At 43.7% G+C, this 26,590-nt stretch overlaps 1 protein-coding gene across 4 annotated transcripts in view; it reads right to left on the minus strand.

Annotated features, from left to right (window-relative positions):
* Positions 1-113: 113 nt before the first annotated feature.
* LOC131883165 (disheveled-associated activator of morphogenesis 1-A-like) overlaps positions 114-26,590 on the minus strand; it is a 39,949-nt gene continuing 13,472 nt past the window's right edge. For 2 of the 4 annotated variants that reach the window (XM_059230546.1, XM_059230544.1), the window contains exons 2-16: positions 14,642-15,058; positions 4,711-4,872; positions 3,671-3,895; positions 3,395-3,592; positions 3,088-3,302; positions 2,835-3,019; positions 2,629-2,761; positions 1,858-2,562; positions 1,614-1,775; positions 1,361-1,540; positions 1,168-1,291; positions 1,036-1,097; positions 773-965; positions 532-702; positions 114-460 (exon numbers count right to left, since the gene is read on the minus strand). In XM_059230546.1, coding sequence (XP_059086529.1) covers positions 197-460; positions 532-702; positions 773-965; positions 1,036-1,097; positions 1,168-1,291; positions 1,361-1,540; positions 1,614-1,775; positions 1,858-2,562; positions 2,629-2,761; positions 2,835-3,019; positions 3,088-3,302; positions 3,395-3,592; positions 3,671-3,895; positions 4,711-4,872; positions 14,642-14,824 — 3,162 coding nt within the window. In that variant the 5' untranslated portion in view covers positions 14,825-15,058 and the 3' untranslated portion in view covers positions 114-196. Of the gene's footprint in view, positions 461-531; positions 703-772; positions 966-1,035; positions 1,098-1,167; positions 1,292-1,360; positions 1,541-1,613; positions 1,776-1,857; positions 2,563-2,628; positions 2,762-2,834; positions 3,020-3,087; positions 3,303-3,394; positions 3,593-3,670; positions 3,896-4,710; positions 4,873-14,641; positions 15,059-23,708; positions 23,866-26,590 lie in introns of those variants that run through there. The other 2 variants (XM_059230543.1, XM_059230547.1) reach the window with 2 other exon arrangements.

Below are 26,590 nucleotides of genomic sequence, written 5' to 3' on the forward strand. Positions count from 1 at the left end.
GGATCCACTTATAATCTTCAAGTTGAATCCCCCAATCACAAACCATAATGATCCAGGTACATGACCAAAATACACGTACACCCAGTTTGGAAAATTTAAACGTTTTTGGAGCTAGTCAATTTGAAGTATGAGTTTATTCGAATGGCACAGCATCGTTAGTTGGAACTTATATTGAGTAAGGGTTATGTTGGTTCATTCATTTTTCTCGGGAAGCAAAGTTTCTTTCCCGCATGAAGCTATCCATGCGTTCCATTCGCGGTGGAGAGTTGCGGATCTTGCGATTCCGACGGAATTTGTCCATGTTCTCACCGAACACGTCACCGGTTCTCAATGCCGAGATCAAATCATCAAATTCATTCTTCTCGGAGCCGTGATTGGCCGTGATACTGCCCGTTGCACGGTGGTTCAAGCCATTGGCCCGACTTGTACTCTTCTTTCGCTCCAGAGTTCTCATTCTCAGCTATGAACGTGAAACATATACATATCGAATAAAAAGATCGATCCAATTGATTCAACTTATTTTCAAAGTACCTCTTGTTGCTGTTTGGTGATCTTTTCCTCCTCCTCCTTTTTCTTCTTAATGTTATCGTTCTCTTGTTTAGCCTCGTTGAATGTTGTGATGAACAAGTCGAAGACTCCGAAAAATTCATCACTATGAGTGGTTGCCGGGTCATCAGAGAAGAGTTTGCAGACACGATCAAACTGGGTCAAAATAGCAGAATTAGTAAGTTCGAACATCATTCGAAATCTACTGATTGAAAGACTATCTTACTCTGGCTTTCATGTCGATGAAGAGATCCTCTAACTCTGACAATCTGACCCCAGTTTTGGCCGAGAACTCTTTCATAACCAGGAGATATCGATCCCCATTGGAAGCGGGTTGGGTGCGGAAGAATTCGATTTCTCTCTCAACCTCTTTCATGCCATTGCGTAGCATATTCATATCTTTTTCCAACTCTTTCATACTGAAAAGTTGAATGCCATTCAATGAAAATATCGACTTTGGAGCGGGTAAGTCAATAATCGTGCACTTACTTCACTTTGGAAGCATCTTTGATGTGTGGAAGATCGGCATCAAGCATAAGACATTCCCGGAACTAAAATACGCATTAATATATTAAACCAAAAAATAAAAAAAAATATCGCCCCACTTATAAATGAACAGACCTTGTCATTGCAAGTGTCGGCAATGTAATGAAGAAGGGTCATGTTCTTATTGCAACTGGACTTGGTATCGGCGATTCGGGTCAAACTTGACAATTTGAATCCTACGGCGTTTCCTCTTTGGCCCCTACAAAGCGAAAGACAAATATTTGTCATGCTTACTTGAATGACTCCCAAAGTCATTCTAATCAGCTACCTATTCATGTAATTGCCGAACGCCAGGATGATTTCCAACATCTTTTTGAGCCGTTTGCTCCGTTGAACCTCTTTGGAAGCTTCCAGCACCGCTTGGATCTTGGGTTTGATTTCAGAGAACCAAATGTGGAACTTCTTCTTGTAGTGAAGGGTTCTCAGCCTTTGCTCGTAGTGCGTTATCCTACAATAATTCGAATGTTATTATCAACGAAAAGCACTAGCTTCCCATTAGCCTGATGAAGGTGCAAACCTACTTGGAAAGCTCGAAGAGAAATCGATCTGCCCTGGCCAAATGGTCGATCTCATCCGCATGCTCATCCAGAAGAGCTCGTTCTTCGGGTGTGGGAGTGAATTTGAGCATTTGCTCGACCATATCGGCTGGAAACTGATCTCGACTATCCATGCTCATGATTGCTCTGGAACAGAAAATTATAATTGTTGATATTATCATCTAGGGTATACATGCCAGCCTTAGAAGATGCATGGCCATCAACGCACTTGGTGATTTCTTCATTGGAGAGCTTGAGTTTTGACAAGAGGATGGTGCAATTTTGAGCTCGTCGACTATCTATCACAGAGATGATTTTATTCCGTCTCCCCAGGGTGCCCATGGAGCGAAGGTCTTCGATGGACCCATCCACCAGGAGACCGTTCTTCTGATAAGCTGAAAACAGCTTGTCCACTTCGGCCAAGTCCAGGGTCTTATAAAGCTTTGTCTCTTCCAATTCGGTCCAAATGGTGCCCTGGACTTTGCAATCTGGCAACTTTGACCAATTGAACGACTTCAAAGGGTTCGAGGATTGGGGGATGTTCTTCCGCACACCCACTTTAGGTAATAGCGACAGCGATCCACCTCCGATCATGGGTGGCGGAGGAGGGCCTGGAGGGGGAGGGGCCATGGGCGGGGCTGGAGGGGGTGGCGCTGGTGGTGCAAATGAAACGGAGGACGAGGATGTGACTAGAGTAGTGTGTTGACTTGACTCGAAATCTCCGAAACGTTGCTTGGCCTCATTGAAGCGGGCCAACTCGAGTTCCAATTTCTCCTTGGTGCGTTCCAAATTTGACTCCAGATCCTCCTTCTCTTGGGTTTTAGCATCCAATTCTTGTTCCTTTTTGGCCAAATTGGTTTGATACTCCGAGTTCTCCTTCTCCAATTCCTCGACTCGGTTTTGCAACTGGGAATACTCTTCCTCCTTGGCCAATCTATAGATAATACGATGGTTAAACCATGGTTAAGCTTAGATGAAACTTGACTTCAACTCGACTTACTGTTCCACTAGTTCTCTGACGTTAATATCTAGCATTGTTACATCGTGATCCTCGTGGTTCTCGGACTGTAACACCAGTTGTTGGACCACTTTATCGAACATGTGCCAATACTGAGGTTGAGCTCCATAATCCACTGCGAACAAAATAAACATGGCTAATTACAATCAACTGGTTATTTTCAACTCGTTGGTGGAGTGGCAAATTACATGGAAGGAGTATGCAGTGCTGTAGCATGGACAAGAAATGTGGAAATGCCGAGGTGTGGTTCAATTTCTTCCGAAGGATCTCGAACATGGCTGAAGCACTTTTCGTATCCACATGGACTTGATCGAATCTCTTGGCCAATTCCTTCTCGTCTTCTAATCGGACCATTTCGAAAAAATCCAAATGCCTGAAAAAAAATGAAATTTTAATTAATGATGAACTTGAGCGAGATGATTGCCAATCCTCATGTTTTACCTATTCAACGTTTCATTTTCATGCTGCCTGAGTTTATCTATAACTGGATGAATGCCAAGCATGAGGAACTCGTATCGAAGGTGAATCCGGAACTCCAGATTATCTTGACCGTGCCCATAGTTCAGTACAGCGTTGACGAACGACATGATGGCCGTTTTCAGATTGACATCATCACGGTATTTACCCGTACTCCGGTCCAAATCATTGACAATACCCTGCAAGAACACGGATGAAGCCAGATAGAGCCTTACCATAGATATGCTATATATTTTTGTAAATAGTCTGGTTCAATTTTCAAACTACTCACCTGGAATCTTGTCCGTTCGTGAGCAAAGACTTGGTAATGAAGCATGGCCTCCAAGACTTTCTTATGGCCTCCAGGTACCAAGCAAATGGCACCAAGGAGCTCGAGAATGGCAATCTTGGTCTTGTTGTTCTCGGTATTCAAGCTCTGAGCTATGATGTTGATCCCCGTGGGATGTGCCAATACGTGGGAACGCCCCGTCTACATAGAATGGATCACCAATAATCGTGTTTTATTCATTCATTCTAGACCGAGATTAACTTTAGCAGGAGTAAATACCGAGTTATTCATCATGGCCTTGAGGCATCCCAGGACCGCTGTGTGGAGGACGCTCTGACGAGTTTCATAGTCCATGGAAGACAAGAAATTGAGGATGCTCGAGAGGCCGTCAACCTCCATGAATCGTGTCACGAAGCTGTTGGGCTGAGTTCGTAAAGCTATTTGAAGACTATCAATCTGACGGGCACGATTTCGTATCTCATCGTTCTCTTGACAAAACCTCATCTGAAATAGAATAACCCCCATGACGGGTTAGAGACATGTTTTGTCGTTCCATTCCAATCACTTCTCACTTTCCAGAATATACCTTTCATTCGCCTTGAAAGCCAAGCTAAAATCGACACTTTTCATATCGAATGGGTCCATTAAGGATCTTGAGATTACGCCAAGAAAGGTGGAAAATATTCATCACAAGCTAGGTTACCTACCCCAAGAACATCTCCAAAAGTGGACGCCGAGGATAAGCTTAAGTTGCGGCATTTCAAATGTAAACCAAGTAGCTTCACTTTTTTTCCAATGAATAATTTTTCTGTCAATCAAAAACGGCATTTTTATCGTCAAGTCAAATTCACATCTATGTCAAAGGCTCTGTCATCTCAAAACAGCAGTGCATAAACAAATGAACTGACCCCTCAATTTTACTTGATGTGGGCAATCTCAGACAGTTAGTATTTACTTTCAGTACTTCATTCTCTGCCCTCAAAGGTTTGGATGGATTTGAAAAATATTTGTCAAACAGAGCCTAAGTCCTGTGAGGAAAAACGTGTTCAGTTTATCAAAACGGCAGAAAATGCCAATTTCCATCCTGACTTGTTCGGTCCACTTTTGGAGCGGTTCTGGCTCAGACCCTCATCTGCATCCATTTCCTAGTTTTCGAGGCGTCACAAGGAGATCTTTTTTCTTGCATCCTTCCATCAAGGAGCAAGTGCATATAGAGCCATACTCGACGACTGTTCGCGGAGGAACAGGTTTTCTTGAGAGGAATCATGAACGAAGATGCACTAAAATAAAGCAAGGAGTAATGAATGCTCTTCACTTACCATGGCCAGTTCCTTGACTTTTTCGATGTAGGTTTCCGGGTTGTTACTCAGATTTGTATCGGCCCCCTGCTTGCCTTTCTGCGAACAATAAATCTGCCATTTCTTCTCATTGGGCAAACTCAACATGGCACTTTTATTGGGTGCAGAGAGATCCAGCTCCTCCTGAAAATGACAAAGAGGAAACGAGCTTGGTCAAAGTTGAAAGAAAGTCTTGCAGAGACTGTTTCCAACCAGCCAATAATGATAAGTCTACCACAGGACGAGCTCAAGCTGATACCATCAATATTTTCTCCAATTAGACACCATTGACAATGGCGATTTGTCAGAAGCTCTGCTTTCTGAGGCTCTTCTTTACCAGTGGGTCGTGATGTGGAGATTTAAAAAAACGAACCCCCTCACTTTGGTTGACTGTGAGTTATGAGGGACAAGGATAAAGACACGATGGAGCCTCCCACATCTCGAGGACGAATTCCTTTTTGCCTGGCATCTTGTGTAGCATTGGGAAATGTAATTGAAAAACCAACTTCTGGAACTCGATGCCAAGCGTCCTGACTAAATTGAATGAAGATGCCGACACCCATGTGATTAACTTCAATAGTGGGACAAAAGTGTCTTCAATGACGTTTGGTGGGCTAGAAGAAGCCCTTGAATATTCACCTTCGATTCGCAATTTCACGCCGTTGTCGCATAATCAAAGCAAGACGCGGAACAGGCACAAAAGTGTTTTGTCAATAGGCCTTTTAATTAGTTCGATGTTGGGTATGTGCCCCCACCCTGATCCCTGATGTCTTAGAACAGTTTTTAAGCATTTGGCGACACTGACACTTTCATTTCCGGCCCCAAGAGTATCAAGAGCTTCAGGCGAGGCCATTTCGGCAGGAAAGGTTGAGCAAGATCAGGTGAAGAAAGTAATGGATTAAAGAGGTGCCAAAAGACCGCCAGGGCACCAACACCACTGGACTTAACAAAGTGCTTTCGCCATATGTGAGTCAATTCAGGAAGATTTTGGAGCCGTGCATCCGAGTGTGACCATGGTTTTTGTTGGCTATGCCCAAACGTGGAGACAATGGCGCGTACATTTTCTCGGTCGCTCGTTGCGATGCAAGATGTGGATCATCATGGGAAGATAAACGATGTGACCGACCTCGACATGACACCTGAACCCTCTTAACCTGTTAAAGAGGGATTGCTCTGATCAATGTCATCATCATGATCCAGGGATTGAATCCACATCTGTCACGAATTCAATGGACGATCGTGCTGATCCCGAGTATAGATTGCTTACGACACAGATCACATCTCGTCTTCACTCTGTCCTTCCAACGAGAAACATATTCATGTGGCAATCCCTGGGCCCCACCATTGCATTCCACGCTTGTCGTATGCCTAGTCGCGAACCTGTCTAATATCTAATTATCCCAAGACACAGAACCCATGAGGGCCTTTCGAGCGTGAAGTGTATAGAATTCCCCAAATTCTTTCTTCAATTTGACCCTCAGATCAAAAAGTACCACACCGCTGACATTCGGGTGTAGAACTGCGTATGCGTATGCGCGTGTGTGTATGTGCGTCATTGAGCGGTCCCAGGTGTGCGGAAACAGGATATGTATTAATTCATTTGTATTGGTTGGTGTGGACAAAACGTTCAGACCCGAATGTGACCTCTGGCAGTTGGTTGGGCAGTATTTTGTCAGGATCTATGATCACCTATGAGGCCCTTCATTCGCTTATTTCCCTGCCACTCTGGTCGCCACTCCGATCTTAAGGGCTGGATTGCATGACTTGGGCCGCGGATTAGGGGGGATAATGGAAAAATTATTGGGGGGAGGTACCCAGAAAATTGCAGACCTTTTTCAGAAAGTGCATCCGACCAACAAGAAGGGTTTAATCTCGAAACAAAGATTTCGTCTTGGGGGTGGAATTTGTTAGTGAACACATTAATAATCATCCTCTCCTCATTCAAAGATAAGATTGGAAAGTGCCATTAACGAAATATCCACACGGGCCCAAGCACGAACACAAGAGCCACAAAGTGGCGGGTCTCCACCCCAAACAGCTCATAAAATGCCCATTAGTGGTTCATTCTCTCTCGTGTGGTTAGTACCTATATCCTTTTGACCTAATTCATAGGGCTCAAAAAAATCTCACTCTGTCTTAATTTTGGCAAACTCTCGTAAAGCAATGGCCTCTTTCCAAGTGTTTAGACTGCAAAATCTGCCATTTGTTCGTACCCAAATTGCACTACAATCACCCAGCCAAGTGATGAGGCCAAAGAGAATGGCCACTTCTCGCTCTCGACACCTTTTCGTCGCCCATTCTCGCTTATGTTTGCCTAATTGGTAGACTAGCTTGGTCCTTAAACTCATGGTGATGCTCATTGCCCACCACTAATCCCTTTTACAACGGACTGAGGGGGCTGACCCCTTATCGAGAGGCCCTTGCGAGTTGCGACACTTGGAAAAACATGTACAGGGTCCGCCGTGCAAATCAAACGTGCATGAAGCAGACCGAACCACGTTTGCGATGACTTTTCATACGTTCCAGGAAACACACAGCATGTAATGTAACAGCATGTAAGTTTGGGCCCAGGACGAAGAAACGTAATGTGGTATCAGCTTTGATTCTGAGCAGGTTAAAAAGGGGGTAATCATTAGAACTCCTTATGGAAAACCTTCATTTCTTAGAGTCTGTTTTGGAGCTGATCGATTAGTGATAATGGGTTTGCCATGAAAGATCGTCAATGGGCGTTACTTGAGGAGGTTGTCTATGGCCCAGTATTAAGCACAACTTTTAGTAGCACCATGGTGTCAAACTGTGAATAGTCTTTCAGATTCGGCAATATTCTTGATTTAATCAAAAATAAGAGGTGAGCAAGAAAAATAATTCGCGTTATTCTATCTGTTGTCAGCATCTCAATGTCTATGGTGGCAAACTTCGATCAAGGGCTGCAATACTTTTAAACAAGCAGGGATATTTACGAGACGGATAGGCGTAAGTAATGCATGTTGGTTATAAAAAGCGTGAAAAATCACGAACAATGGTAGTTTGACGAAAAGTGGAAAGGGTCACCGATTGGCTTATCTCTCCATTCATCATGATCTATGGCTTCTAAAGGCTGCACATTATCCTCCCATCCTGTCCCCACAATTTTCGGCATAGTTGTTATATTCAGAACGGTGGTTGGAAGCGGCGCAAGATGAATGAATGTTTCACAAATTTGCTAACATTGCCAAGATTTATCCGTGACTTTCACTCAATGGCCCTCATCTACACTCCCGTCTTAGAACCCGCCTCCGCCAGAGGTTTGGCCATCCAGTTCTGCCCTTCTCTCTTTCGTCCGTTCTTTCTTTCTTTTCTCGCTCATTCTTGTGGCCAGAGATTTCAATGCATTCAAGCTTGCTGAAGCCCTTCAAACGCGTTCACACCCATGCACAGTCAAACCTGCCAAATATGCACGAAGGATCCGCCGAAACATACTGGACAGAACAATATGCCAGCCAAATGGGTCCGTTGGCGATAGAGCCCCATAAGCGAGCCATTCACAAATGACTGTACGTCAAATCCTCCTTGTGTTTTCATTCAAGTACCACACATATGTCAAATCTCGGAATAGGCCATTGACGGGCTTCGAGTTGACTGGAGATCACGGACAGTAACCGGTCGCTTAAAAATGATTAGGCACATTCCAATGCACTTTCAACCGACCCAGGAAAACAAACACAAATGAGAAAAGTCAACAACGAAACGCACATTGTATCTATCAACTTTCGAAATACATATCTCGACCCATTTGTGACTGACCGTAGTTGGTGGCTTTAAAAAAACGCCATTGGCATTCGGGATTGCTGACATTGGCAAACTCTGACTTTCATTTGAGAGAATTGATTGGCTACTTTAAGAATTTTCTTTCACATTTCCAACTTGATTGGGCCGCTTCAAAATCTATATGCTCAAGAAAAGGATTTATTTACGATAAACAACCTCTGTGCTCTTCCGTTTTATGACTGCATCAAATGAGTGTGGTCCAATTAAAAAGCTAATCCTCTGATTTATATGGCATGCCCAATCCATCGGATCTCTGGTGTCAAAAGATTTTGCATCACGCGATCGTACTAAACATTGCAATAGAAGCTCAAATGTTTCTGGCTCACCTATGGATTGGCACACCTCTTATTTATTGGATAGCTCAAGTATGTGTGGTGCGTGTGTTTGGAGATCGAAGTTAAATGCGTTTTAGAACGAGAACGACCACAGTCAACAGAGAGAGGCGTTCGAAATCCAAATCTTCAGCTCATAACTATCACCATAAAATAAAATGAGGGTGCGGGAACCAGTCAAATCCATCCGAGCAGATAAGGAAGCACGAAGAGGATAAAAAAGGAACAGATGTGAGATGGACAGCTCTGCCCAAACAACATTGTTTTCAAGCAATCCTGCCCCATCAGAAGACAGTGAATTTATGAGGCAAGTCACCCAAGCATAAAAGGGGCCTGCCGCCGCTCTCATACTTATGATATAATGAGAAATCGATCTGTTCCCCCTAATGAAACCCGATTCCTTATTAGGAGCTCGGTCTAGTATTTGATAATAAGTTTGCCAACGTGAATTGCAGATCGAGTCACCGCCATCTTTTCCTAGAATAACAGATCGTCTCCTTAACAGGCATGATAAAGCAAATTCCTCCTCACACTCTACAACACTAGACAGACTTCGTACCAAAGTGGACTTCTCAAACGAGGATCAGCTTTCTACGTACCTACACTTATCAAGTAGGCGGATTGGGTAAACATCACTCCCGAAGAAGACTCATGTCGGCCCTTATTTTGGCATGAGGATCAGCGGGGATCCCTTGATTAAGAACCTGTTGTAGGTAATCGATAAAACCGATATCGAAAGTTGAGAATCAATGGATGAACCAGAAGCAGCACCAGCAGCACCAGCAGTCGATGATTCAATGGATTCTTCGTGAAATCAATGGCAGTAGTAACAGTAGTAAGGTAGAAAAGCGAAGAACTCGGTATGCAGAAATCGGCGAAGGCGTTGGCGGATTTCAAATCCTCATCTTGAGGATGGGGAACATCTGGGTCAGATGCGAGTTATCAATGGGCTCTGTCTTTCACCACATCGGATGTGCACTAGAGATCTTATCGGTTCGATTGGATCGACATGTGTGAGTGCAGAATCAGAATCACGAAAAAAAAGGTTAAGTACAGAGCGGAGGAATAGCATCACTGAATGGATAGAGTGAATGCACAGATGTTGGTGGAAACTACTATAAAACCGACGGATAAGTACCATAAACTTGTCAATGAGTTACAGCCTCTAATCAGGATCAGTCAAATAATCCAATTTAGAGGTGATTTGAAAGCACTCTTAGTCAGCTGTCACTCAAACAAATGCAGAGTTTGTTCAATCTCTTGAAAAATGGGCATGAACAGGTTTCGATGAAAAATTGATCAATGCAATTTTACAAAATTGAGGGATAGGTAATTTTTTTGGAGGGGAGGGGTGGGTAGGCATAGAGCTAATTATTCCCTTACATATTTCATCTACCAAATCAAGCTTATTAGTGCAACAAATATCATACAAAGTTATTTGTTTAAATTGATGAATAATAATCTTGCATTTGATCAGCACTGAGGATTCCACTTCAGAAAAAACAAGCAACAAACAATAAATCCAAATTAGGTTATACATTTTTATATTGAATGATAAAGAGGTGATAAATCGCTTCTTCGATTCATCCAGTTGTTTAGACGCCAAAAACATCCAGCCGTCTGTTTTAGTTTGAGACTTTAGTCTGTATTTTGAGGAATGTCAAGGATATTCGAGGCTCAGCCAAAAATGTCTCTAAACATGGCCCCCTGAAGAAACGAGACCCATAAACCGTTTAAGTTGATGGCCAAAAAAATTGTACAAGGGAGTTTCAAGGGGGTTCAAAAAAGAGTTATCAAGCTTTTAGAATTATCACCTTAATGAGTTTGCCTCAAACCACGAGTCACGTTGTCACAATTTACCCCTGAACTCTCTTCTTTACGTTCCCTTTCCGAGCCAAGATTCCGATCTCAACGCCAAAGAGCGCTGAATTTTCCACCAATTAGCGCAATATCATCTTGAGAAATGGTACTCTGAAACCAATCTCACTTTTCCTCGATGTCATTCCATGAATCTCGGAGAATCGGGAAAATGAGTTCAACCGAAACCAAACGAGATACGACGAGGGTTTTGCAAATTTCTTCCACCATTTCCAGGTGCTTCGACCAAGCATCAAAGATAGCAGCCAGAGAGAAAGAGAGCTTAGAATGGCTTCCAAACGAGGGTGAGACCGCAATACCGAGCAATACCAGGGTAGTCCATAAACATTGTCAGGGCTCTCGACCTACTTTGAAACCAGGGGATAATGTCGGTTAGTATTTGGATGTTAGGCATGTACATTTATCTTCGAACAGTTTTCCCCAATTAGAAGAAGGGACCGACAGTCCATTGTGCTGATCATGAATTAATAGGGCTAAACTCGACCATTGGGGCTCTGGGTGAGGCACCCTGTTCACAGGAAGGGTTCATGTAACAAGGAAGGGAGGTATACCCAATTTCTAAAACAGTTGGGTAGTAATGAGGATAAGTCAGATATGAAATATGGGAGGCATTTATTGCATCTCTGCCAAAACAATAAAAAAATCCATGCTCATCGTCTGGAGGGATGCAAGCCAGCAAATTGGAAAAGACCATCGAGGAAAACGGGAATGTCTTTTGACGTTTTGGGCGAATTTGGCCGTCTTGACAGATGTCAGATAACAGGCGAACGTGAGCAAAACCGAAGCTTTACGAGTCTCAGGGTTGGGCCGATGGTGTTAAAAATTTATGTGTATACTTTTTTCACTTATTTATGAGCCATTATGGGCTGTGTCCTAGTCAAACTCGCCAAAAAGAAAGTGCGGTAAAAACGGATTTTGAAACATGGACTCCTGCTCTCCTCGTCGGCCAAGTTGTAAAGTATGTTTGCTTAGAGAATCATCCAAACTGAAGAAATAAGCTGCATGTACAATAAATCTGACTTTCTTACCCAAACTGGACAAGCAAACACTTGGAGACTTTGCCATATTGGATTAGCAAGGGCTTCATTGTTCCCGAGTTTTCCTCTTTCTACATGTGTGTCTGACGATCGAGGTGTGATTTTACTCTCAGGAACAAATGTCACGAGTCATCTTGAAAGTATCTAGCCAATTGCAATTAGGCACACATTCCAAAATCTGCATTAGTATCCTTCATGATGAATAGTTCTTTGACGTTGTTTGGAATGCTCATGATTCTTTAATTGATTTGTCGAATGAATCCTTTCTGGGGCCCCTGACTTCGAGCGAGTCGAAATGCTTAGTATTACGTAGGTACTCGGCTAGCAAATTTCATCTCGATGCTAATGCTACTTTCAACGCCAGGGGTTAGATCTTAGGGATTCATTACTGCCATCAGCTACCAGGCACATTCGGGGTTCTCTAGATACGTGCAGGAGCATCAAGAAAGGAGTCAAGCGACGCCGATCTACTCATTTTTATGCGTCAGATTTGAAGAAATGAGCTCGTGGTTTGCTCTCTGCTTGGCCGAGAAGAGAAATCATTGCCTTGGTCATATATGAGCAATAAGATGCAAAAGAGCGATGAGGATTTGACGGCCTGGCATTTATTAGCTCTTATCTAATTATGTCTTAGACGGGTTCGTCTGGCGAGGAGTGCTCGAACATGGTCTGCACAGCACCTGAAGTTGATAGCAGATAAGCGAAAATATTGGATGCTGGTTCTTGGAACGCTTGGTGTGAGTATGTATGAGTTTTGAGACATTGGCCAAAGTGCCAGCTCTTGGGGGAATTATGGTCGTCATTGAAAAGGGTGCGAGGTAAATTTTACAATGTATGCACATACCGAGTTAACATCTGCTTTCCCGAGCACCAACGCGCAGGTCGGCTGAGCCAAGGGTGTTCTTCAAGGTACCATTCTCTGACTCGTTTTACATCAAGACCTCATTCTGTCACCCAAGTAGTAACGTGATTGTTCTGCGGTATAAGTGGGACTCTAGCGTGATTTATACCCATAAAATTGGTCTGAGAATTATCCCCAACCTTGAGTCCAAGCGTATTGTAGAGGAGAGGAACTAGTAGATAGGACTACCGTAAAAGGTTATTTCATCTCTAGACGGATTTCTTCTCCTCTTCAAAGTTCCGTGATTACATTTGTCTGACCTCTACGTAATATGTTGGGGATGTTCATGAAACTTTCAGCGTGCCTGGGGATATTTCCAAGGAAAGCACTCATTACCCTGGGTCACCCCTGGAAACTTGAGACACAGAAACAAAGGGGTGGTGCGAAATCTCGAGCCAGGAAGAGTCAATATTTGTGCCAAGTAATTTGTGTATTTTCCCAACTCATTCAGCATGGCCAGGTGGTTGGCAAGGAAGCTAAGGAGCTGCTGTTGAGAGAGGGAGCAAGAAAATGGCCAGAGGGGCAGAAATTCTAATTCTGACATTGACCGCAAATTGAAGGAATGAAAAATAATGAAGTTTTTGCCGCTCCTACCCAAAAAGGCTTTGAGGCGAAGCTTTAGGCCACTTCCCCACGAACCCACTTCAAAGAAAGCCATTTTCCGTGGACCCAATCGCATGATTGGTTTCGAGAAAAAAGTGGTGCAATCCCAGATCAAATGACTGAATTTGCCCCTGTCAAATTACTTTTAGAGGAACATCTGGAATTGAGCGTCCATGTTGAAACAAATTATGGATGGACTTATCACGCTCTTCTTGACCATTAATACATGTCTGCTTCGTTCACATCTCCGGCAATTTAACGCACGGTTGAAAACCAAAAGTATTGTGAAACGAAAGTCCCCCAAAACCATTTTTCTTCCCATCACCCGTTGATATCGGCTTGACATCCGTCTTGCAACAATGGAATTCAAGTGGTTGAAGTTTTTTGATGAAACTCCAGAAATTTCACAAAATGTACGAATATCTCTCCCTCCGCCTTCTCTTCTTGCGTGTTTCTTTCGTGCCCTGTCAAGTGAGGGTTCATCTCTGAATCTAGAAATCTTCCTTTCAAGCGCCGTTCGTTCGTCACCATTTCGTACGGGTTGGGTGGAATTCCAAAGTGGTTTCCTCCAGAGCTCACTAATGAAAGCCGAGTTCCAAGTCAAATGCCACAATGCCAACCCAATCAAGAACGCATACTCTGAGTTAGAGGAATCTATGTACGAACGTACATAGAGCTTGCGCAATTGTCTTGATTAGAACATGATGACAGGCAAGTGAACATGAACACAAGAAGAGGGCGACGAAGGCGGCGATCATGATGATGAACTTGGAGTTGGATTGGAGGATCTGGAGAATCATCGGATCATCATCAAAGCAATCATCATTCCTCGCGTAGCTGGTTCAGCTTGGTTCAGCTTTGTGTTAATGAAATGAGCACGAATTATCATATGTCTAAATCAATCTGTCATACACACACACACGCACACGCACACTCGTGAAGCATCAAATGATGCAACTTTCATCAATCCAAGCATAAAAGCAAGAGCTCTCAAGATCTCTCAAGATCTCTACAAATGTAGTTGAATGAGCAAGGGCCTTTTTTTAAAAAACTCATTTGGACACTTGACTAATTGGCTTTTTGTCAGCAGATTGATTCCCGTCAATTTTCATCATCATGATGTACCCGAAAAAAAAGCAGACCTTTCGGAAAGGTGAGGAGGTGCTTAGAAACCAATCAGATGACCATGAATAATGGGCTGTTAATGGGGGTCATGAAGAATATTAATGCTTTGGGCTATTTTCTTGCTACACTCAATTGTTTCAAATGGCGATGTTGAAACCCCTCTTGAGGAATTAATGGCTTTCAGCGCCAAAATCCCAAACGCACTTTTTGCTACTTTTTTTTTTGCTTACCACAAGCTCGGCGAATTTCTCATCCAGCTCTTCCTCATCAGGCATTGGTTGTGTGGGTGGAACTGTTTGCAAATTAAGCGTTCCCGCCCCATCCACCACGCAGTAAGTGATTTCGGGGGGTTCGCTGTCCTTCAGACAGCTGCACCAGCCCTTGCGGGCCAGGCGGTGGGCCACGCCCTCCATTTTCAATGAGGGCGTGCCACCACTGGGGTGCGATGTCTGAGTGTTGTTGTTGTTGTTGTTGTTGTTGCTGCTGCTATGATGGCTATGGTTGTGGCTAGTGCTCCGTTGGAACGTTTTCGGGAGGGCGGAGAATTGGGCATGAAGAGAGTTGAGTTTCTTGACCAAATCCGGTTTGTGGATCTCGGCCAAGTACGAAGGGTTGGGCAAACGGGTCGGAAGCGCCCCCGAGAATATCTGAAGCAAAGAGAAATCAAATGTTGATGAGATACATACACAGACGGTATTTATTAGTGAGAGCTTCATATGACGTGTTAGATTGTTCTGAATTCATCCCGGCCAACCTTGGAATCGAGCATCGGGATCGTAAAGAGGCATCACAGATAAGCATCTCTCTCAAAGCAATTAGTGATATATGACCCCAATTTCAATGCTGAGCCGTACTTGTGAAATAACCCCAACAGACACTTGAGACACAGATCGAACTGAAAATAAGCCGGTCATAAATAAACAGAGAAGAAAATTTGTCGCTCTCGTTTCAAAGGAGAAATCCAATCCCAGTCTCCGAGCAAAACCACGGGAAAGAAGTCTTGGAGCTCCATTAATCCTGTCTGCACCAATCTTAATAATTCAGCGGAAATTATCCCCAAAGCCCCCCCTTCATTGGCTTTTAATTGAGATTCTACCCAAGCTCTTCTCAACCATTGAGTACGTAGTGTGTGCAAGTGAGTATGTGTGTGTGTGAGTACAGCCGAGTTTTAGAGTTCAAGAGGAGCGCACATTGGATCAGGTCGGGGGCCAAGACGAAGGGATCAATGCTTTTCTTCAGGAAATGAACGTCAAAGGTGAATCGCAGACCCTCTTTTGAATAGGCCTATAATTAGAACATTGAGGAGGGTACCTCTCAAACGCCGAGATCGGGGTGGAGGCCTCAAGTCACGGACTTGGAAACAGAGGGAATGAATCCATCCATGGCCCGGAAAGAATCCCGGTCCGTGCCCAGAGTAATCCATGAACAAATCGGGATGATCTTAAATAGACGGACAAAGTGATCGAGTCATGCCACCATCCAAGCCTCCACTTGACTCATGTTCGCTGTACAAAGTCAAAGGCGTATTCCGCATTCAACAACACGAAATCGCTGAAGGCCGGAGAGGCAACATTTCTGAACATCAAGCAGTTGAAAGATCAGGGTTTTTGCTCAATTCACATCAACCAAGATCAGGTAATGTGAAGCATTAAAAAACCCTCCATGGCAGGTTTCAAGTTTTTCCCACCCATTTCGTCCCCCCAATCACGATTGATCGCAACTTTAACAAGTCGTTCCATGTCCTCGGGGAATTGGAAAGAGCGGAAACGGCGTTCATCTCGAATCAAGCTGAGGATATCTCTTTTATTTCTCGTGAAGGAAATGTCCTTTTGATGTGCGGGAGAAAATGGAAGAGGTAATTTGTCAAATTTGCATCGTGTTTGCTCAACAAACCAGATGCCCCTCGCTTTCGTCCTTGGCTGGAAATCTTCAAGTACTTGTGAGTGGTTGCTTTGCTTTGCTTTGCTTGCTTGGTTCTTTAGTCGGATCCCTGCTAAGAAAAGAGCAATTCCCATTTCTAGGTCAGGTAAACGTCGTGAAAGAACGAGGAAAATTCGATGACACAGGATTGTGAAACCTGTCATTCACTTGCTAATCTAGTTCAAGCTCGAGATAGCTCAAAAAAAATGCCGCCATTGCCGGAGTCTTAACCATATTAAGACCTTTTTTGGATTCCCGAGCTACATTAGACCATTTTTTTCGCTGGGCTCTGCACTTCTGGATCCGCCGAGTTCGAAGAAATTAATCTCTTTGATCACTGTCACAGCTTCGGGAGAGTAAGCAGTTTTTTAACTTGATGGAGTGGAGGAAGATTGATTATTGCGTTTTCATTGCAGAGTGCCTTTTTTTGGAATGCTGTGAGCCATGGCCCCCATTCAATATTGATAATAAGACCAGTATGCCGTGGACTCCAGCAAAGGAATGGGAGCTCGTTGTCAATTGACAAGTGACGAGTCCTTGAACATTGTGTCCTGAATTTTCTCGCCCCAATTCGAAACCGTTTGGGTGGATGCATCGGCCTCTGGAGCGTATAATATTTTCCCGTTATCAATATCGGAGCAATCAAACATTAGACTCTAGATTCCAAGGGAGACCAGCTTCTCTTCCTGACTTGTACGATATCCAAGGGTCTGGTGCATTGCCTGGACTGCCACCAAGAAACGATTAAACTCGAAATCGACCGTTTTAGACCGGTTTGTGTAAAGGTTTTTTTTGTGTATTGGATTTCAAGTCACCGGATCCCTTCTGGCAGCAAGTTGAGTGCCAAACTGCCAAATAGCCAAAGGTCGTGAACGATGGCGATGGGTTAGCGGTGGGCGATTCGTGTTGAGACGGATTCGCTTTCTTCGGGGATTCGAGGAATCTCTTGCACATTATTATGGGGGATTAATGGTAATCATGGCATTTATGCTGGAGCCATCCGTGCTTGCTCCGTGAGATGGAAAAATCTTTGCGATCTTTTAATGTCACGCTACATTAGAATTACGTGATTATGCACACTCCCTCTCTCACGTACGTGCTTACGCACACCACGTGAGAGAGCTAGTCAGTCCTCAATAAAACTGGTGCCAAGATCAAGAAGAGGATCCCTCGAACAATACTGCTTCACATCGATTTCCATAAAATTCGTTACAACTTTCACTCTCACTCGACTCTTCTTCTTTTCTCGTTCGGTCTTCCATTCTCGAAAACGGAATGGGGGCTCGCTCATTTGGGTATTGCACAAATGCCATCGCCGAGCCATTTTGCCTCGAGGAATGTCCGTGCATGGAGGGATATCGTTAATTTACTTCGAGTTTTTCCGTAACGAGAAGAGCGTGCTCTAAATGCCATTGGAGCCACATTGTGACGTCGTCGTTGTCGTCGTGGTGAATGAAAGAAAAAGTTGACCTCTCTAGCTCGTCTCTGCAATATTCGGATTGGCGCTCTCCAGACATTTGATTAGCGGCCCGCCCGTGAATCAAGCGACCATGCCAAAGGCATGATGGTCTCATTGGAACCAATTTGCAGCTGGGAATTGGAACCATGAGAATGTTCGCAATGAAATCAAGACATCCGGGATTGAGAAGTCACATGTCAAAGGGTTAAAAAGAGGGTCTAGATTGTATAGGTGCTGGTAATGAAAGGCGTTTAAGAACGGGGAAGGGGATCAATTGACCGACAGAGCAGCTAGTACCTAGTAACAAAGGGCTCAATTAGAAAGTGCCCATTTGTCAGAGTTTACTCGGCGGGTATCTTCAGGTAATGTTTATTTGTTACTTGGTAAGTCCAGATCTGCCCTTGCCGGGTGTTCATCCATAGTCAGAATCGTTGTTTGTACCCTGTCGTTCAGTCCTATCGTGTCATCTCGCACAATGCATAATCCTAAAGAATTTATGCCTCTCGACCTCGCCAATGCGAATGAGGAGCATGAAGAGGAGGACCGAGAAGAAGAAGAAGAAGAAGAAGGAGGAGGAGGAGGAGGAGGTATCCAATTACGCGTATCTTTACAACTCCTTCACCCTTTCAGAGATCGGTGACACTTTCGCTCCAATCTTGGATGCATCCAAGACACATTCAACGCATCTAGATTTCCCAAGTCTGGCTTGGTTTACCTCGTCACTCAGATACCTTACCAGATTTATCTCCCTCTTGTCACATAAAAAGGGCTTTGTACGCGAATTGCAACTTGTTTGGAGATTGAAAACGAGGGTACGATGAAGACTATAAATTGCATGTTTAAGACTGCATATGTTTGTTGTAAATGTCAGTTGAGAGTTAGTATGTGCCCAAGCATCTTTCATGTTCAAGTTCAACCAATCGAAATGCAAAGTTGTCGAACCTACTCAAGTGTGGGTTGAAAAACAAAATGCTCCGTTTCCTTCATTACTAGCCGGAATTTGCAATTGGCCTCACTCTCATGGTGACTTGTGAGAAAAGAAATGGCAATAGAGAGATACTTTGCATTGATTAAAAGCCAGATTTCTCTTCCTCTTCTTCCTTGGTGTTCAAGGTGCATTAGAAAATCCAACTCTTTCACTCACGTCCGATGTGGGTGAATGAGATGGGGGGATTGAATTCTCATTGTTCGCAAGTGTGACCGACAAAAAAATATTACTTCCTCGCGTCATCATTCAAGTCTCTAAATAGATCGACACATCAAGGCCCGCTTTTAGAGCTTGATGAGTTGCTCATTCCCTCTGCCAAATCAATCTGTGAGGGTTGAAGCTGGTCAAGTTCGAATCTAATGAATTCGCAAATTAGAGATGGCCCAGATTTTTTTAGAAAGTTCCGTTGAGTTAATAGAATTCTATTAGCAAAGCACAAAGAATGCCAATGAGGGAGACAGGGCGATTTCCGACTTGATAACGATTAGATCCTTAATGAACACGAAGAAGAAAGGAAGGGGAGGAGAAGCGAAAGAGAGAGAAAGAAGAAAGAAGAGAGAAGAGAGAACATATACTCGTTCAAAGACTTTGTCGCATCTCTTCGTTAGGGGCGTTAAATCCATCCATCACGCTACTATGTGGTATCATTATTATGCCAATGATCGGGGTCTAATGACTCCATGTTTCTCTTTACCTTTAACCATACATCCACAAATACAAGGTCTTGACTTCTGAGGAACAGACATCTACCCTCGATCTCGTAGACGGGGTTCGATTTGGCCTCAAGGCTTTCCACTGAGGACTTGGAAGAATTCTGAGTTTTGGCATGAAATCCCACGTCTAATAATTATTAGCCCAAAGGCAGCCGCTGAATCCAGAGCTTTTTCTCTCATGATCCCTGAAAAATTTTCTTTGTGGCCATTAAAAGAGATCGAGAAAAGAGCTGAAGAACAAGAACCAAGCACAATCGTGCGCCTACAATCGTGACAAGCGTGCTCTCGCTCAAGTACTCTTCATGGCTTGGAAGAAAATTTTAACACTAAAAGGCAAGGATCACTCAAGGGCCACCACAATGCGACACTTGATATCTCAAGTATCTTCTAAAAGAAACAATTGGGTCTACTACCTATGTTGAGATCCTCCGTTGGCTAATAAAAGAGTAACGCTGACGTTTTTCCTGGTTCCTCGCATTGACTAAGAGCATGTCATCCAGATGCGAATGTTACGCATTCTCGCCATGCGGTCTCCCTCTGAGATTGGGCACTTACTAAGAATACGGACAGGGCAAACGCTGTGCCGATGGCATACCTTGTGCATTTGTGCTTGCTAGTGGAAGAAAGTCGTACAACGTGGAAAAAGAGCTCCCCTGGGTTTAACGTCAGTGCTTCGGCCTAGCTTCATTTGATCATTTGTGTTAGGTAGAAACTGATGGATCGCACTATAACCCTCAGCCATCATCTCGCAGGTCGGCTTTAGAGCATGTCTATGAACTCCATGCACCATGCAAATGACTTCCATCGAGCCATCAGTCCCCCGCTTGGGACTTCAAAGTCAAGACTTTCTGAATTTGTCACGAATCCGACGGCCATATCTAAATCGGGATGGAACAAAGGGCTCATCATTTTCGAAGATGATTAGTGGGCCAGTGAGCCAATTAATCACCCATGTGAGCAAGATTTCAAGTTTCACTGCCCAGCCTGATCTGCATACGATCATTGATCTCTGCCAAAATGACATGTCAGTCCTTCTACCCTCACACACCTGGCCAACCACTATCACCATCGACCATCGACCGTCCATCCCCGATTTGGCGGATGATTGCCTCATTGGCCCAAGGCTGCCAAAGCAGTGAAAGGAGGAACGTTCTCATAAATTCTAGGAGTATTTCTACAAGTACCGACTACGTACACAATAACTATGACAACTACGGCAAGTCAGGGTGGTGACCGTGGTCAGCTGAGTTAAAATGTATGCTCCAGTTTCGTACGTGAGTACAGTACGCACCCTGACGGCGCCCTTGTTCGTACACATCAAACTGGTTTATGAGGACCCTTTGAGGGCAAACCATTGCTTAATATTGCAAATATGGCGTGAAATACTCATAAACCGAATAATGCACTACTGCTGGGGCGTTTAGACTTGAAAAGTACGAGTAGGGCACAGAAACTCTAGGCAAAACTCGACCGATGAGCCGACGTCAAAAACGATCATCTGGTAGGAAATGTGGGGTTGAAAAGCGAGTGGCAAGCCTCCAATTACACATCGCCGTTTATGTCGAGTCATCCCAAGATGCAAAGAGAGCGAAGAACCTCAATCGATTTTAGGTGCGTATGTACGTACGAGTACTGCCATACGTATCGTAGACCTCGAGAGGCGGAATAAAGATCCTTGAACAGGAACTATGGCTGCCAAGTTTGCGATCGTTGTTCATGAAAGGTTAGTTCGTGTGAAATTGGGAGCACTCCCAAATTCAGGCGAGAAATTCTATCAATTTGAATGCCCTTCAATTTGTGGAGAAAAGCCATGAAGCTCCGACTCTCAGTGTATTACCAGAGATCTCGACGAATGCTCATTGGGTTCGTTCATCTTCATTAACACCCGTTCATAATTGGTATTGGTATCCCTCGATTTTCTTGATCCTCGAGCCTCAAACCTCAGACATCAAAGCTTCGATTTTAACAAGAGCTGCTAGGGAAGTCCTCGATCCTCATGCATCATTGGATAAACACGTTGTAGTTTCTTCTTATGACACAACACACGAGGATCGCAGGGTAGGATAGGATAAGGGAATGGAATTTGCCCTTGACATGGCCGTATTTGAGTGGAAAAATCTTCAGAAAATAAACAGGTCCTTCCTTGCAATGGATAGAATCGGGAGGAACGATGATCGCTTGCCTCAACTTACTTCCTCTCTCGTCAGTGCCAAAAGCAGATATTTCCCCCCTCAATCCAATTCCCCAGACCATTGATCTAGGACTCTTTTGGCTCTGCTCAATATACCATTCACCTCCAAAAACGGCGACAGAATTCGCATAAATTGAACCCAATGATCTAAACTGGAGGAACCAAGGGTGACCAAATACAGAGATGGAGGGAGAGAAAACTGTCCATTTCCCTCTCAGATCACTTTCATTGGCGCACAGTTGTCTGCGGTCAAAAACGTTCAGAGAATCTAGGGCTGAGGATTTCCCAACCAAATGTCGAAGAAGATCCATCGTACACACATAACTGAACTTGGCAGTCGTGCATATTTGTTGAAGAGGATCAAGAATTTCCAAAGTACACACACTGTACATGTGCTACACACATCCACGCTCAGTTGTCTTAAGGTTCGTTTTTTTTGTGAAAGTTGGGTTCTACGCTTTTTATCTCCATGCAGAACACGTCTCGGGGCCTAGAAGCGAGACTGCATTCGATGAATGAATGAGACAGCAATTCTGCCCTCAACCAAGAAGTCAATATTAGTCGCTTATCGGACATTCATTCGTCTTCACATGTATATATAGGGAGTTCAGACTGAATGCCGAGAAATCAACTTCCAAGCCCTGTCCTGAAAAAGAAATAGTTCCCTATCAAAACAATGACTTTCCTCAAGTTTGGGTGCTCCCAAATCAATTCAATGAGCTCATGGTTGAAGATCGTTGAAACGGTAAGATTTAGTCCTTCAATACTTGTCCTGGAGTTTTGATTGGAGCTCACCTTGATACTCAAGGAGGACTTTTGATGGAGTGAGTTCGGAAATGGCGTCAAGAATGGGGACGAATAATCAATTTCATTCAACCCACCCGAAATAGTTGACGATGGGACCGAAGGGCACAGAATTGTCAAAAGTCACGCTGGACACAACAACTGAGATCTATGGAGCAATCCTTGGAGCTACGATCTACTCAGCATCTCCTTGATCTCGCAGGTTCACCTTTGAGCATCGTCAAGCGATTTATCTACTTACCTTGTCTTTCAGGACTTGAGAGGAAAGAACGATCTACCAAGGAATTCGGTAAACAAATCGTGGATGGACGTGGTCAAATATCTTCCAAGGAGAGCGTTCCAAGATGAACCTGGAGCGACTGACGGGTTTAGAATTTACCCCGAGTCATTCGGCATAATTGCCAAGTTCACCCATGTGATTAAATCGGATCGCTCCTCAGGTTTCTTGACTATCTGGCTGCCATAGTTGAATTTCATGGTAAATCTTCATTACAGATCAATTTTTCTCCATTTTACCCTCCACTGATCAGACTAGTAGACGATTTTCTAATTTCAATCTAAAGCCTAGACAGTAATCTTGTAATCTTGTAGGCCAATTTGTTTTCTTTTCCTCGGGTTTGACGGGGGAAAAAAACTCGCCGTTGGAAGCAAGATTTGTTAAAAAGATATTAGACATTGTAACATGACGGAGGGATCCAAAAAACGAAGGTATGCATTTGCCTTCAAAAATCTCACTAGGTTAGGCTTGAGACCGATGAAAAGACGTTTTAAAACCACATTACTAATTAGGAAGTGGTTTAGAATCATAGTAGCCATTTGTGGATAATAGATTGCATCTGATCTATGGTAAGTTCGTTTTGTTTCAAAGGAAGTGAGGTCCCAGTTCCACTTATTGGTCAGGAGATTGATTCGCAAAACTACTGATTGTTCTCAACGATCTATCCAACTGTAATTGATTGAGAGAATGAGTTGCTCTTTACGTCACGACAAAAACCCATTTGTTTATGGTGTGTGTGTATTTTTTGTTCCTCAAGTAACAGGACTAGTCGAACAAAAATGAATCTCAAAGGTCAGGGAGGCATGAAGTGGCAAATCAATCAGGATTCTTGGCCTCGGCCAGCAAAGAATTCCCGGTATGAGATATTCATTGACGGTTCATGGAAGTCATACGACCCCATGGAACATTCGCCATTCGAATCGAGGCATTGGAGGCCTGTCTTACCTGGTTGATGTCATTCACTCGCACAACCTCGGGGTCAGGCCTATGAAAATTGTGCATCATAATTTCACTCTGACATTGTTTGGTAAAGCTTGAAAATGTAGAGCTGAACTAGTTGTTTCTAACCAATGGTTAACACCAACACATCGAATGAGCAAGCATCCTCACATTCACGATTTCCTGGCTTTGAACGCAGCTGTAGCTCTCGTTTAGATCTACATTTTGCAGCAGTTAAAGGACACAAACACACACGAACAGACAGGCGGACAGATAGATAAAGACACCAATACCTGCCGCTGGCACATTCGCTACTGGACTACACACACATGAACCACTGGTGTTTGGCAAATAAAGCAGACAATCGACCATTCAGGTTCACTTTCGTTTTGCACACCTTAATGTCATTTTAACTATATATGGCCAAATGCATTCCTTTCTCTCACAGACTCGGCTGGGAAGGAGGAAGGGCCAGTTTGAAACACTCAAAATGGCAAACTTTGTCTCTCCTAAAATCTGTCCCTCACTCAACAAACACTTGATTTCCACATGGAATCCTGAAGTAAGACTGGTTCGAACCGACAGGGACTTTTGGCCCCCTGAGAAGACTCGAAAGAATTCTTGAGCTACACATATCCAACCAACCGCAAGCCCTCTCGCTTCTCGCTTTGCCAGCTTGTGTCAAGATTCTCGAACGCCTCTCGGAGTACTTCAGTCCATGCATTCCACATGGACTACTTGTAAGAGAAGCAAACACATAAGACGCTCAATGGCAAGAGGTTTTGTGACCACATTTATTACAAATGAGATGTCATAAGTTCCGCTTTTGTGTCCTGGGATTTTGGTTGCTTTACAGAGTGACTAAATATATACAAAATATCATACAAAAATGTTGAAGTGCCCAAAGTATTGTATCTATCCCGGAATAGCGACTTCTTGTCCTTAGTTTCATGGTTGTTTTGAGAAGCAATGATTTTTTTATGAGACACATGGAACTAAGAAAAATTACAAAAGTACCGGTGTGTCGACCCACTAAAGACTTGATCTCCTTTACTTACTGACTGACTTTTGGTCAGTTATAGAATATCTAGATTTGCTAAAATATCAATCGAATACCAGAATACTAATTTTCATATAACATTAATTCGATTTTGGCAAAAACGTGGCGCATTGACGGCCAAACCTGTGGTCACACAGCTGGAAACCAGGGCTAGTTCTGTGATTAGGTTGATTAGCACTTGCTCCATTTGACCTTCAAAGAGAAGTTTTTAACGCTATGTCTTTCAATTGAGTCAATGTGTTGAATGACTAAAACTTAATGTACGCTATGACACATAATCCTTGACCTAGACAATTTAATAGATATCTGAAAAAAACAATGCAGACGTCTTTTCAATGTTATTAGATGAAATTCAAAACTTAATATGAAAATACTTTTTCCCAGTTGCTCATTCAGAATCATCGCCCCATTTGAATATGAAATAGTTGAACCATATCCATGCACTTTTATGCACTCTGCAGAACTAAGTAACATGGGAATGGAACTATCTCATGTTTTACTCCGAAGGAACAAGACAGTCATTCAAAGTGAAGTTTAGGAACTTGGGTTTACAAATCATGAGTGGCATTTCCAATCTGCAGTCTTTTCAGAAGTCCATTTTACGCACTGCTGTCATGATGTCTATGAATCGCTGCCCAGATGTGCAAAGCCCGCTTTTGCGTACGCAAGGCCAGAGCAATCATGAACTCACTGTTGAGAATATGAGGAAGGGCTGCTTGGCGGCATGCAGTGGTGTGAGTGAGTGAGCGTCGAGGAACTTAGTACGGTGGGTGAGTACACTCTTGAGCGGTCTTTTGGCATGTGGAATGCGAATCAAGAGAATTCTCGGGGAGAGGGGAAAAATCACAAAGATGCTTCAAGAGGGGGAGGGGGACTCGCAGTTTCCCAACAAAATACCTGTTTTGTTCAAAAAGGGCCTAATCAGACGGAGAGGCGATGGAGGAGGATCGAGGAGAGGAGGAAGGAGGTATATCATCAGCCCTGAGATGAGGCACTACGTACTAATCCTGGGTGTAGGGACGACGGAGACAGAAGATCGCCAGGGTATTTCTTTCCACATTCGTGCATAGCAAGGCAAGGGACTTGCGTCAAGGAGGAGATCATTCCAGTACATGATGCCTTTTACATATGGGCACATCCAGGAGATGAATGGATACTGTATATGGGTTTTTGAAGGGTTCCGTACTTGCTTACATTCAGTATGAACCCGTTTCTTTCCAGAGCTGGGGTTTTGTCCACTTTTTGCTGTCTTTGGCTTTTTTACACCGTTATGGGTAGATTGCCGATTGTCCACCAAATTTGGGGAAAACTTAAAATTGACCCTCAAATCAAGTTTGGCAGAGTCATGAGGAAAATAGCTCGTTTGACAATCAGTCGGCCATTTTTCCTCTCTACAATTAACGCCTTGAAATTCTGGCGTTTTATTGAAACGCTCTCGATTCACGCAATGGGCGTCCGTGCAGCCGCCTTCCATTTTTATATCGGGCATAAAAATTTGGCATCCTCTTGAAGTCAATTCAGATGCAGAAGATATCATTAGAGATTGGAGTATCCGGCACAAGACTCACAGTCATAAAAATCTATTCATTGAAAAAAATGATAAACATCGCCAGGCACCCATCCAGTTGGCTCTCAATCGCCGTCCAACAAGTTCGTGAGGAGCGTCGCCCAGGATCTCAAACCTCTCCAAAGCAATTCAGACCAAGAGTCCGAGCTCAAAAATCAATCCATACCACTTATCCAGTCCATCGACCTGTTTAACTAAGATCAAACACAATGATTCCTTCCTCTGCGACCCGGCAATGAACCCAATAAAGGGTCCAACGGG

Source organism: Tigriopus californicus, chromosome 7, assembly GCF_007210705.1.
Source record: "Tigriopus californicus strain San Diego chromosome 7, Tcal_SD_v2.1, whole genome shotgun sequence".
Classification (NCBI taxonomy): domain Eukaryota; kingdom Metazoa; phylum Arthropoda; class Copepoda; order Harpacticoida; family Harpacticidae; genus Tigriopus; species Tigriopus californicus.